This window comes from Staurois parvus, unplaced genomic scaffold (genome assembly GCF_062004578.1).
Source record: "Staurois parvus isolate SC_StPar_1 unplaced genomic scaffold, SC_StPar_1.0 ptg000562l, whole genome shotgun sequence".
Lineage (NCBI taxonomy): Eukaryota > Metazoa > Chordata > Amphibia > Anura > Ranidae > Staurois > Staurois parvus.
This window is the reverse complement of record NW_028318358.1, coordinates 10,573,351-10,586,919: the sequence shown is the minus strand read 5'-3', so window position 1 is coordinate 10,586,919 and position 13,569 is coordinate 10,573,351. Positions and strand designations below refer to the sequence as shown.

The 13,569-nt window shown below is 43.1% G+C and overlaps 1 protein-coding gene across 1 annotated transcript in view; it reads left to right on the top strand.

Moving 5' to 3' along the window:
- The window catches only part of CSAD (cysteine sulfinic acid decarboxylase), a 48,314-nt gene extending 35,357 nt beyond the window's left edge, over window positions 1–12,957 (top strand). The window contains exons 11-14 of the mRNA XM_089691470.1: window positions 1,962–2,161; window positions 4,296–4,347; window positions 6,885–6,974; window positions 9,638–12,957. Coding sequence (XP_089547596.1) covers window positions 1,962–2,161; window positions 4,296–4,347; window positions 6,885–6,974; window positions 9,638–9,811 — 516 coding nt within the window. The 3' untranslated portion in view covers window positions 9,812–12,957. The remainder of the gene's footprint in view (window positions 1–1,961; window positions 2,162–4,295; window positions 4,348–6,884; window positions 6,975–9,637) is intronic.
- The last annotated feature ends 612 nt before the right edge of the window (window positions 12,958–13,569 follow it).

Below are 13,569 nucleotides of genomic sequence, written 5' to 3'. Positions count from 1 at the left end.
CTATGGATTAAATGAAAACTATACTGGTTTTAGATCAATTTTATTTGAATTCTTGTTTACAGTGAATCCTGCATGAAATCTGTATAAATCCCTGTACTACATGTTTGTGAAAAAAATTTATGTGGATAGTAAAAATATATAGTATCTTTAAAGCTCAACTGAATCTTCTGTATTTACTGTAATTAGGTCAAATATAATACAGTAAAAAAAATTTAGTTTTTTTATTTACTATGTTCTGCTGCAAGGGTTAAAATACTCTGCACTGGCAGCAGGTTGGAGAGTGGAGCATGGTGGTCTGTGTCCTCAGTATTCTAACATACTGCACCAATTACCAGTGCTGGTCAGGGAGTGAGCGTGTTCTTGTCTGGAGAAGCGTGCGGTACTGCTGGAGACCTCGGTTGCTGTGTTGTGTGTGAGAGCAGGAGTCCAACTCTCACATGTGATGCCAGCAAATTCTATTTTAACCATTAAAGCAATACATAGCAACAACAAAACAAAATCTAAAAGAGTAGCATATTTATTACTCTTTAAAGCAGTAGTTAACCGCAGCAAGTAAAAAAAAGGGACCTGGGTAGTTTAAGTCATAATGTGCTAGTGTGCACCACATACTAGAACATTATAACAGACTTGCCTAAAAACAAAACAGTGTAAGTACTTCCATCTTCACCCGGTCTTCCTTCCAAGTTTGGGGGCTTGCGTGGTATGAATGGCTGAGCTGCGACAACGTCACTCCTGCGCATGTGTGTGGGAGTCACTGTTTGTGGCACAGGGCTCTGAAGGAATGGAATGGGTATGTCATTCCCTCAGAGCGCATGCACTGGTGACGTCACCAGCTGCAATGATGTCACTCCTGCGCATGTGTGTGGGAGTCACTGTTTGTGACACAGGGCTCTGAAGGAATAGAATGGGTATGTTGTTCCCTCAGATTGCATGCACTGGTGACGTCACCAGCTGCGACGACGTCACTCCTGTGTATGTGTGCTGGAGTCACTGTTTGTGGCACAGGGCTCTGAAGGAACAGCATGGGTATGCCATTCATTCAGAGCGTATGCTCCGGTGACATCACCAGCTGCGACAACGTCACTCCTGCGCATGCATGTGGGAGTCACTGTTTGTGGCACAGGGCTCTGAAGGAATGGCATGGGTATGCCGTTCCTTCAGAGCACATGCATCAGTGACGTCACCAGCTGCGATGACGTCACTCCTGCACATGTGTGCGGGAGTCACTGTTTGAGGCACAGGACTCTGAAGGTACGGCATGGGTATGCCGTTCCTTCAGATTGCATGCACTGGTGACGTCACCAGCTGCGACGACGTCACTCCTGCACATGTGTGCGGGAGTCACTGTTTGTGGCACAGGGCTCTGAAGATACGGCACGGGTTTGCCGTTCCTTTAGAATGCATGCATCGGTGATGTCACCAGCTGCTTCTAAAGTAAATATCTCCAAAACGGTGCATGTTTAGGATTGATTTACTGTACCTTTAGGTAAGCCTTATTATAGGCTTATCTATAGGTAAAAATCAACCAAGGGAGTTTACTTCCACTTTAATAAATACCGTAGCTTTACTGAATTACAGTAATAAATATAAAAGGGTTACATTTGACTTTAAAGTGGATTTTTTAAATTAAATGGCAGTCCATATAATATTTGGGTGAAAGTAAATAACTTGGAAGCATGAATAGTATATTAGTGATTGTGTAGAGAGGGCATAAATAATATAATAAAATTTGGATACCTAGTAGTTTATATACTGTATGTTACCACTTTATTGTAACGACTTCATGTTTATCTATTATTGTATGAAAAAGCAGAATATGTACAGGCACCCATATGCTCAATAAGCCATGCAAAATAATTTGATAACTATACTTTCACTTTGCCTCACTACACTTTGTACACAATTCCTTTAACATAATACGCCAACCTTACTATAGACAGAAAGTTTTTTTTTTTTTGCAGGGCTTGCTGGAGAGATGCCATGCAGCCAATGCAGTTTATTTGTTCCAAACTGACAAGTTTTACAGCCAGAAATTTGACACTGGAGATAAGTCAATTCAATGTGGCCGCAGAGTGGACTGCCTGAAGCTTTGGCTTATGTGGAAGGCACTTGGAACCAAAGGACTGGAGAAACGAGTGGATACGATCTTCGAGAATGCCAGGTAAAAATGGCCATAGAGAAAAGTATTTTTGTCCAAAAGAAGTCTACTATAGTTAAAAGTGGGTTTTACAGGTACAGTATGTCAGAGGCAGGGCTGCTGTTAGAAATCACAAGGCCCCGTACAGCCTACCTGCCCGCCCCCCCCAAAAAAATAGGATATTTTTACTAAACTGTTAAAAGTAAAATAACTTATCTTAGTAAATAAAGCTCTGTGTTTGATAAAGTCTTATTCACATGGGCACTGTGGCCTGTACATTGCAAATCATAGGTTGTTTTTTTTTCCATGTGGCTGGAGCTGTGTGTAGGCTGGCTATTTAATTCTATGGGGATGCATTGGTTATATGAACACAGCTGTAGATCCTAATTTTACTGGTGTGTGGGTGCAGACAGTGTGAATTCGTGGCCACTCACCCACACCTGAACACTTGTCAAATTAGGGCCAGCAGCTGTGTTCGTGTAGCCGCAGGAACAAACTTCTCATTCACACTGTATAGGTCAGAGAAACCTGTGTGAATGAGCCCTTCAGATTTATTATATATTTTTTCAATTATACTTTTTTAAATTCTTTTTCCTTTCTTTGTTTTTTACATTGTTTGGGGGGTCGGGGGGGGGGCTTTGGTGAAATATCAGGGGTCTGATCAGACCCCTGATGTATCACTATTGAGACAGCGAGAGGAACTGACAACATAGATTTCTACATCCCTTTCTATTCAGTCTCAGCTGCACTGGACAGTGAATGAACAGAAAGTGCCCAGTACAGAGGCACCTGTTCATTCACAAACTGAAGCATAGCAAACACAGCGATCAGTACTGATCCCTTGCTGTGTTTATCCACAAAAGGAAGGGGTCGGTAAATATGACATATAGCTCCTTCCCCACTCTTCATCCTGCAATCAGTAGCCAGTGAGTAGAGAAGGGAAGCCGGAAGTCCTGTGGGGCAGGGGGCACGCAAGAGAGTGGTTTGTGTCTGGTGCACAGAGAGGATGAACGGCGGGGGGACGGGACGAATACAGGAACCAGTCCTCTGTGTGTCCCTCCCTGCAGCAGCTGAAAGCCGGCAAAAAGGAAAGGAGGAGAAGCCGGTTTTAGTTGTTGCAGGGAGAGACACACAGGTGATCAGTTCCTGCATTTGTCCTCCCGCTGCATCAACCACCCCATTTTCCACCCACATCTGATTCTCCTACTGCTCGGGAAGCCCCCCTTCTCTAGCCTGGGCCCAGTACAAGAGGACTGGTGCTAGTCCCTTATCAGCAGCCCTGGTCAGAGGTGTTACTGTAAAAGGCAGGCAGAAAAGCAATATGGATAATGAGACTTTTACTTTATAAGAGAAGTATGGCCAAAGCTTTTTTGGGCATATTTCTCTTGGGGGTCACAGGAATGCATTTATTTGTGCTCCCATTTGTCCCAGAATCAGCTTTAACCAGCTGTCGGCTGACATCACAGAGCTGATCCAAGCTCTGGAATGATCCTGACCATATTATCGGGATCCATCCAAATGTCTGATCAGCAGCTGTCAGCTTTTCATTGCACAACTGAGAGATGGAACCAACTGCTCCTGTCCCCTCCTCAGCTAGGCTCTGCAGTGAGCGCTGGAGGGGCAGAACAGGGAGCCTATTGGCTGCAGAGCTGATCGAAGCAAAATTTTCCAACAAGCCTGTTCGAGAGCAGTTGGTCCTTACATCTACAAACCTTGAATGGCAATAGATGGATCTTTGCCAGATGCCTTTGCTGTAAATAGCTAATTGAGTTCTGGCAGGATGTCTGATAATTTCAGTTAATTTTCAATTTTCCGGTGGCAGTTTGGAGTTTAAAGGGTTAATTACTTAGTTAATGTAACCCAATTACAATCACTCCGTCGGTTGGCACTTAGATTGTGGTTCTGCAAGCTGGAAAATCTTTGTGCAGGGTGCTGCTGAGAGTGTCATTGTTGTGGAAGTGACAGCATAGTGTGAGGTGGACCAGTCTTTTGTCACGAGTTGGTGACAGTGGTCTGACACCCACGTTCCTCACACACACAGCTTTCTCCCACACCCAAAAGGTAAATGTTTAATTTTTTTGAAATAGATATGACTGCTAAGATATAACTATATCCAGAACATTAGCCTATACTTGACATGGTCTCTCTTGGGTTTCAGATACTTGGCAGAGGAAATAAAACGGAGGGAGGGATACCTGCTACTGATGGAGGTATGTTGGGTACAGTTTTCATTTCACATGTTACATATTGTAAAGTCTGATCATTGCATAGAAAATACTGTGTGTCATGTACCTGGTCAGAGGCTGAAGTGACAAGGGGGCTCCCCTTGTGGCTGAGTGCAGAGCACCCCTGAAGGTGGGAACAGGGAGTGCTGTGCCCAAAGAAGCACAGGTTGCCTGCTATGGAGTAGCCTGATGAACTTGAGGCTCTTGGAATGGACTTGACCTTGCAACGGTGTCAGCAGGGCGGAAGACACTCCACATGAGCGGGTGCAGTCTTGCTTGTGCTGTAGTACCAGCAGGACAGGTGGAACTCAAGATGCTTAGGCAGATCGTGAGAGGTGAGCAGAACAAGAGACGGAGTCAGGAACCAGAACCAGGAATCATACACAGAAGGTCAGTCAGGAGTAGGAGTAGAAGTGTGGTCACAGATCTAGACGGGGTAATACACAGGAGACAGGCAGTAAGCAAAGTCCGTATAGCAAGCCGGGGTAATACACAGGAGACGGGCAGTAAGCAAAGTCCATATAGAAAGCCGGGGTAATACACAGGAGGCAGGCATTAAGCACAGTCCGTATAGCAAGCCGGGATAATACACAGGAGACAGGCAGTAAGCAAAGTTCTTATAGCAAGCCGGGGTAATACACATGAGGCAGACAGTAAGCACAGTCCGTATAGCAAGCCGGGGTAATACACATGAGGCAGACAGTAAGCAAGTTCATATAGCAGGCCAGGGTAATACACAGGAGACAGGCAGTAAGCAAAGTTCTTATAGCAAGCCGGGGTAATACACATGAGGCAGACAGTAAGCACAGTCCGTATAGCAAGCCGGGATAATACACAGGAGGCAGACAGTAAGCAAGTTCATATAGCAGGCCAGGGTAATACACAGGAGACAGGCAGTAAGCAAAGTCCGTATAGAAAGACAGGGTAATACACAGGAGACAGGCAGTAAGCAAAGTCTGTATAGAAAGCCGGGGTAATGCACAGGAGACAGGCAGTAAGCAAAGTCTGTATAGAAAGCCGGGGTGACATGCAAAGCAGAATCCATGTAACAAGCCAGGAGATGAGCCAAGACAAGTCCAGGGACAAGCTAAGTCAGCATTGGGAATCCAGAAATGTAGCAACACAGAAGCACCAGGTAACTGGGCTGATGATCATTCAGCAGCTTGTACACCAGAGTGCTGACTTTAAATAGGCCACTGGGCGCCAGAAACTGTCACGCTTCACATGCGCCATGGCGCATCTGCGTGTGCGCGCCCATTTGCACGGGCGTGTGCCTGAGCACCCACATACAATGTCTGCGTGCATTTCTGTGCAATTTAGTGTGGCCATACTGAGTGTTGGCAGATGTGCCCTTTTCCTTGCGGTTTATCCCCTGACACTGTGCTAGCTGAACCCAGACAGAGTATACTAGAATGTTTCTAAGATGCATACCTGTCCCTTCCATGCAGAGAAATCATACACTTTGAGAGGGCAGACAAGTGTTTATTCCATTTATTCAAAAAGAAAAGGTCTCATCGCTAACCCTAAGTTTTCACTAGTGCTGCTGCATAATCATGCATCTTTCAGTGCATTTTTTAGTGTGCCCATGTGTGTTTTTGATATGTTTTTATGCTCTCCTATTGAAATCTATGGGGCTAAAAAACACAACATGTAGAACCAAGAGAAGCACATGCAGTGCACCATGTTGCATTGATGTGAAAAGTTATAATCAAGAATAATGTTATTTCTGTTGTTATGTGTGGCTGCATGACAGCAGGCGCACAACAAATCGCACTAGTGGGAACAGGAGCTTAGACACAAGCATTCATTTTCAACTAGCAATCTGAATTCTCATTGGCATTGTGAAATTCTTTAAACATGGGCATATTTATTGTCTAGGTAGCTGGTGTGATGAGTCTATTGACTGGTCCATAATCTTTGCAATATACTTTTATACTGTATAGCAGGCAGGGTAAGATTTCCAGCACAGGAGCCTTTGGGCACACAACCTTTAAACCCCTCTGCTAGGGACATCTCTTTTACAAAGAACATTTTCTTGCTTTCCCAGTCCTAAACTTGCCTAGAATATTTTGATAATATAATAATAATATGTAAAAATAATGTGTAAAACCATTTATGTGAGATGACTGTTTTCAGCTATGATGGGAGAAAAAAAAAATTCTGTTCACTACCTTTTCACCGGCAAGCTGCCTCTGCTTCTGCCACCTAAAGGTGCATACCTACTGTGTCTAATGGTAAATCTGGTCCTGATAATTAGCCTTTTATTTAAAAAGTATGGTTTCGTTATTGGGGGCTAACAAGGAATTTACCTTTATGATTCACAGAGAATTGGAAAATAGCACTGACCAATGTATTCAGTCCAGTAGCCTACAACCGAAGGCTGACCAGTAAACTTGTATACTATACTAATATGTTGTCTATTATGAAAAAAAAGGAATAAAATTGCAATTTTTGTTTTCTTTCACTGGCCTCCTGAAAATGCATTTTGGATTACTTTGTTTATTTTTATTTTTTTTATTTAGCCAGAGTTTGTAAATGTATGTTTTTGGTATGTGCCACCAAGCCTCCGACATCAAGAAGAGTCCCCAAACTTCTGGGATAAACTAGGAAAGGTATCAACATGCTGAAACATATTTTTGCTAAATTTACATTTTCTTATGTAATAAATGTAATTAAAAACATAAATATTGATGAATATGTCTGTTTGTAGGTATGGCTGTTTCAAGAAAGATATGAAAAATATCCTAAAGTATTTTTAAAGAAAACATTTTTTTTTTCAGTTTTGTTCATAGTAGAGGGAGGATTAATACTGCTGTCATTTGTTTTGTTTCTCATTAGTGAGATTTTCCTTTACTTCCTGTTCTGTAGACTCAACAGAAAGTTGGGGATATCCGAGGGAAATCCCCTCTTAAACAGTTTAATAGGAACAGATATCCCCACTAGAATACATTAGTGACATTAGGGATCAGGATAATTAGACAGAATTAATCTCATTAATGGGGACAGGGACAGCAATAAAAAATCCTTGAATTTCTATCTGGTTCCAGCAAAAATATTTATTTTTTAAGTGGAGAAGGGTCAAAACCTGTGTTAGATTTTTAATTCTGTTTGTGCCGTGTCAGGTAAATTTCTTTTCACTTTCTATACCTGTGACACCAATGAGTGGAACAGGGGTCATAGAGAAAGAATGATTGCCATAAAAAAAACTTAAGTATCACTAAAGGCAATACATTTTTTTTAGTTTTTGACTAAAGTGGAGAGGGATTAGAACATCTGTCAATTTCTATTGCTGTCAGTGACCCTCTCTATTTGTCCTGTTTACCATTATCATTGAGAGTGAAAGTAAAAGAAAATACCACATTTTGGGTTGCCCCCAGAAAAGTAATAGAGGGGAAATTTTCAAACGAGGACACTAGTTCTGGGGACCTGAGGATCCCTAAGGAATTACCTTGATTTCCATTAATTTCCTGTTTGGCTATGAGGCAGGAAGTGAAGGGAAATCTCCACAATGGGACACAGATGGCAAAAAAAATGGCAGGGGTTATATCCCTCCCTTGCTCTATCCAAAATGAAAGAAAAAAGTTTTGCCCATAGTTCTACTTTAAGAAATGTGTTTTTGTTGAGTGTCTTTGTCTTCATTGAGAGTGATTTCCAATTAGACATGTGCAAAACAAAAAAATTTGTTTCATTTTGTTTTGAAAGCTAACAAATTTAGTTGGATTCGGTAAATTCGTTCAATTCCTTTTTGGGATTCGTTTTGATAATTTGTATTCAAATTCAATTTGAAATATTTTGACCAAATTTGAAAAGTCATTCACATTTGAAATTGGTTCAACTAAATTTGAAAAGTCATTCGAAATCAAAAAAATTTTTTTTGCCGAATTTGAAAACATTTGATCAAATTAGAAAAGTTAAAGCGGAGAAGGGGAGCAGGGTAGTGAGAACGCCTAGGTGATCGGAAGCGGGAGTTGTCCTCCTACCCTCCCTCCCTGTAGTCTTCTGGGACATGTGACAGGTCCCAGAAGACTATGGGACCTTTCACAAAGCCCAGTGCTACTCATGCATGCGCAGTGAGCAGTGAAGCCACAGGTTGTCATAGCTGGGTGCCCACACTGAAGATGCTGGGCACCAGAAACACAGGGCGGCTGGTAAAACAGGGTGCGAGGGGGGGGAGACGTCAGCAGCTAGTTTTTGTAGCTGCTAACTTATTTATTTTTAATTTTCAAATCTACACGTGTATGGCCAGCTTAAACCGGAGTTCCAGTCGCACTGTGTCCCCATAAACCCCCCCCCCCACAGTCCGTTTCACCAGTTGCTCCGCTTTAAATTGGTTTTCAAATGTTTGTTTGATTTTGTTTTCAAATTTGTTTTCGATTTTGCTTTCGAATTCAAATTTGTTTTCAGATTTCTTTTCTAATTGAATTTTGGCCAAATTTCATTGTGTTATTTTGGATTCGTTTAAATTCGTTATTTTTGTAATTTGAAATTCTGATACATCTGAGTCTCCGAATAACAAAAAAAAAATGCGTCCGACATTCGATTTGGAACAAAAAGGAACTGCACATGTCTATTTCCAATCCCTTACTGTCCTTCTGGACCTCATTTCTCTAGTCAAAGAAGTAGGAGGAAATACCCTCAGTGGAAGTTATAACACTTTTCCACTCTATATAACTGTTAAGAAAAAAACTATGGCTGAAGTTAGACATTAAAAAGAAATGTTAAGAAAGACTTAACATTAATCATGGACAGCTAAGTCTAACCACGCAACTCTGGTTTATGCAACTTAAGCTTGATTCTAGAAAGTGTCCACATGTGTTTTTGGGCACGTCTGCAGGCTTAAGTCACATGATTCTGTACAAATTTGCATAACTTCATCCACCTAAACTGCTTGTAAATTTGTTTGCAAAATTGAAAGTTCTTAGGCTTTATTCTCTGCAGATTGAATGTGTGAATGCAGAAAATGCATCACAATGGCCACTACATGGAGCTAAGGGGCATACTTATTTCCTATGATGGTCGCCTCCATCTAGTGGTTATAATGCAGTATTTATCCTATTCAGGCAATCTCAATCAGTCAGAATATTGTCCGAGAACATTTGATTTTGCTCCATACAGAACACAATTTACATGCAGTTTTGGTGTATGAAAAGCTATCCTTTTATTTTTTTGTAAATACGCTCCTAAATTATTGGTTAGCTTTTGTGAGGTTTCTCCTTGTTAAGTATCACAATATATAAAGACATTATTACAATTCCAACATATCATTTCCCTTTAGATTTCCCCAATAGTAAAGGAGAGGATGATGAAGAAAGGATCAATGATGGTTGGATACCAGCCCCATGGAAACAGGGTTAATTTCTTCAGACAGATTGTGGTCAATCCTGAAGTGACAAAAGAAGATCTAGACTTTTTCCTGGATGAAATAGAACGATTGGCAGAAGACCTGTAAATTATTTTATCAGATGCGATGTGGACATGGCAAAAGGACATGCAGAGATAACTACACTAACTCCTGACCACTGAAATGTGCAAACTGTTCTTTGCATTACATAGTTCTGACTCCTGCACTGCATTGTGTCTTAAAGTTGAGAACCCAAAGTAAGCTAGAAAATTTTTAGGGGCATTTTAGGACCTCAAGAAATGTTATCATTTTTTTTTCAAAAGAGTTGGTCTTTTTTCCTATATTAAAAAAAAAAAAAAATCCAGAGGTTATTTAATGCCTCCAAATTAAGCTGCCTGTCCTTAAAAAAACAAATGAATTTGGGTACAGCGTTGCAAGGCCAAGTAATTGTCAGTCAAACGGTCACATCACTTAAAACTGAAAAATGGCCTGGTAATGAACAGGTATATGCAGGCTGATGGTTAATGGAAGTGGTTAATTTTGGATAGAGTAGAGAATGTTAAAACTTCTGAAAGCCTCTCTTAAGTGTCACCAGAGCCAGTGGCATCACTAGGGTTGGTGTCACCTGGTGAGATAAAACATGGTGTCACTACCTCCCAGCCCAACTTTGGAGCTCGTTAACGTGCGTTACCACCATAAATAAGGCCTGCAGACAGTATTAGGACTATAGGATAGAAGATTAGGCAGTTCCTAATGGCTCGGTCCCTAGGAGCCGTAATAGATAAGAGCAGACGGGCCCACTCACCAGACCCAGCAAAACTGCAGCTGGATGGATGTTCGCTCGCTCTGGGTTGCCCAGGGCGACTGGTTCTGGGCATCTTGGCTCTCTCTCTGGTGGTGCTGGGCAGCTTGGTTTTCTCTCTGGTGGTGCTGGGCAGCATGGTTCTCTCTCTCTGGTGGTGCTGGGCAGCGTGGTTCTCTCTCTCTGGTGGTGCTGGGCAGCGTGGTTCTCTCTCTCTGGTGGTGCTGGGCAGCGTGGTTCTCTCTCTCTGGTGGTGCTGGGCAGCGTGGTTCTCTCTCTGGTGGTGCTGGGCAGCGTGGTTCTCTCTCTGGTGGTGCTGGGCAGCGTGGTTCTCTCTCTGGTGGTGCTGCGCAGCGTGGTTCTCTCTCTCTGGTGGTGCTGGGCAGCGTGGTTCTCTCTCTCTGGTGGTGCTGGGTGTAGCTGGCCAGCTAAGACCGGTCCTAGGTTGCTGATATGGTTTACATATATGTGTATACCAAACCTGCCAATAACCTCAGTACAGTGTATATGTGCATATGTTAAAGCCAAAAGCAGAATCATTGCTGTAATTTATGTCTCTGAATGTTATATAACATTTATATATTCATTGTGTTAGCAGAAGCCGAAAAGAAAAATATACCTTTTAAGAGTCAGCACATAGGGAAGCCAGTCACAGCCAGCCTCACACTGCACAGAGCCTTAAGCAATCCCAGCCAGTTTCACATTTATGCCTGTGTAAAACCCCCTGCTAGATCTTTCTAGAGCCACTTGCTCACCAGACAGAAGAGGAAACACAGAGTTCCAGTCAGAGATAAGTTCTATGGAAGCAGAGAAGGCCAAATAGGTATTTAATGCACTTATATGTTCCTCTATTGCTTAACAGTGCAAGTAGATCTGTATGTAAAATCTGTTATATGTGTTTACTTATAGTTCCACCGAAATAAGCCATTGTAAGGTAAACCGAAACAAGTCATTGTAGAGTAATCATAAACAAAATATACAGAACGAAACGAAATAAGCCACTGTAATATGAAACGAAATACGTAAAGAATCACAATATGCAACCGTAATCCATAATCCACAATACGTCTACCATCTTATATTATCTGACAAGATTGAACTGTTGAATCTCCTTGTTTCTTGGTGATTTTCATTCACCACGTGTTTGTACATGAACTGTCTGCTGCACAAGCAGCAGTGTTGTATGAGGAAGATTGAAGTTATTAAAAAAGTTAACTAAAGTATTCGGTGTGCTCTTTAAACCTACTGCATCCATAGAATGGCATTAGAGGAATTACAGAGTAAAATCAGTCTAATCAAACAAAAGAAACAGCAATTGCAGAATTTTTCTAATGCCACAGCATACAAGGCACTACATAGTGCTGCGCCTGCCACACTGGGCAGCATGGCTCTCTCTCTATGGTGATGCAGGGCAGCGTGGTTCTCTCTGGTGGTTTTTGGTTCTCTCTCTGGTGGTGCTAGGCAGCATGGTTCTATCTCTCTCTGGTTGTGCTGGGCAGCATGGTTCTCTCTTTCTATGGTAGTGCTGGGAAGCTTGGCTCTCTTTGGTGGTGCTGGGAAGCCTGGCTCTCTCTCCGGTAGTGCTGAGCAGTGTGGCTTTCTCTTTCTGGATTCCCCCAGCACAGTCCTCTTTCTTTTTTTCCTGTCTCCTATAGCACTCACTCCCTCAGCTTTTTCCCAGGCTCCAGGCTTTATCTCTCCCCCCCAACAGAGTGCATGGCGGGGCTGTAGTCTGCTCGCTGTGGCCAACAATGAGGCCACCAATTTTCTGGAACTACATGTCCCATGATGCTCAACTAGTCTTTTCTGATTGGCCCTCAGCTGTCACCAATAGGGAGGGAAACAGCGGGCAGTAAGCTGAGCGGTGAACCGGATGAGAGCCACTCTCATTTCTCGTACACTGCTGACAGGAGTGGGGGGCGAGTGGGGGCAAAACTCTGATAGCTCGCCTTCCCCATCACAGTTCTCTGGCGGAACTAGCAGGTGGGAGGAAAAAGCCTGCTGTCAACACTTCACTGGCTTGCTTGACAACACCCTACTTGATGATGGTGTCACCCCTCTAGCGGACCGCACCCCCATAGCAACACTACTGAGCAGAACATTTGTCCAATTTCCAATACTCCCCCCCCCCCCCCCCCTCATCTGGTGACAAGCATTGATATTTTGAATTATTCATGATTTTCAGTGTGCTGCCACGCAGTTTTACTGTTTAGCAGTTGTTATTTACATGTTATGTTATAATGTTATTTGGTATCATCCACACACTCCTGCTGTTTCTGACTAGTTGGTTGCTTCCACCCTTCATTTCTGGTTGTAACACAATTTTTGTTTAGCGGTTATCAAGATGCTGTAGAGTGAGGAAGCTATGTAACATCACTGGAAATTTACCTATGAAAACACCTTTATGTTCATACCTTTGTTACCTTGAAGCATAAAGAAGCGTTGGAAAACACCTCTGAAGTTGTTATTCATTGAGTAAACTATCTGTTAAGGCAATCATTCAACTTGCTGCACACATTCTGACAGACTGGGTCTAAACGAATCTCGCCACAAGTACAACCGATGCCAAGACAGAACAGTAAATTTCCAGTAAATCTCCATGAGAATCCATCACACAGCCATCTCTGCAGCTTCAGAACTGTGAGTAACCATTCTCCTATATCAGCGGTTCTCAACCTGGGGGTCGCGACCCCTTTGGGGGTCGAACGACGCTTCCACAGGGGTCGCCTAAGACCATCGGAAAACACATATTTCCGATGGTCTTAGGAACCGAGACGCCGCTCCTCGCCGCCGCCGCCACCGCCATCTCCAGGTGTGGGCGGGATGACATGCCGCCCCTGTCATCTGGACACACCTCGAGATCAATCCTCGCCTGTGATTGGCCGACGGCACTGTAGCTCAGGAGAGGCACACAGGCGGCCAATCACCGGCAAAGAGGTGGAGCTTGGAGAGGAGGAGCCGAGCGGCACCGCGAAGATCGAGCGAGTGAAGAGGAGGAGAGCGGCCGGAGAAGGAAGACATCTGACAGGTAAGTGTTGGTGCCATGGGAGAGGGAGGGAGCGAG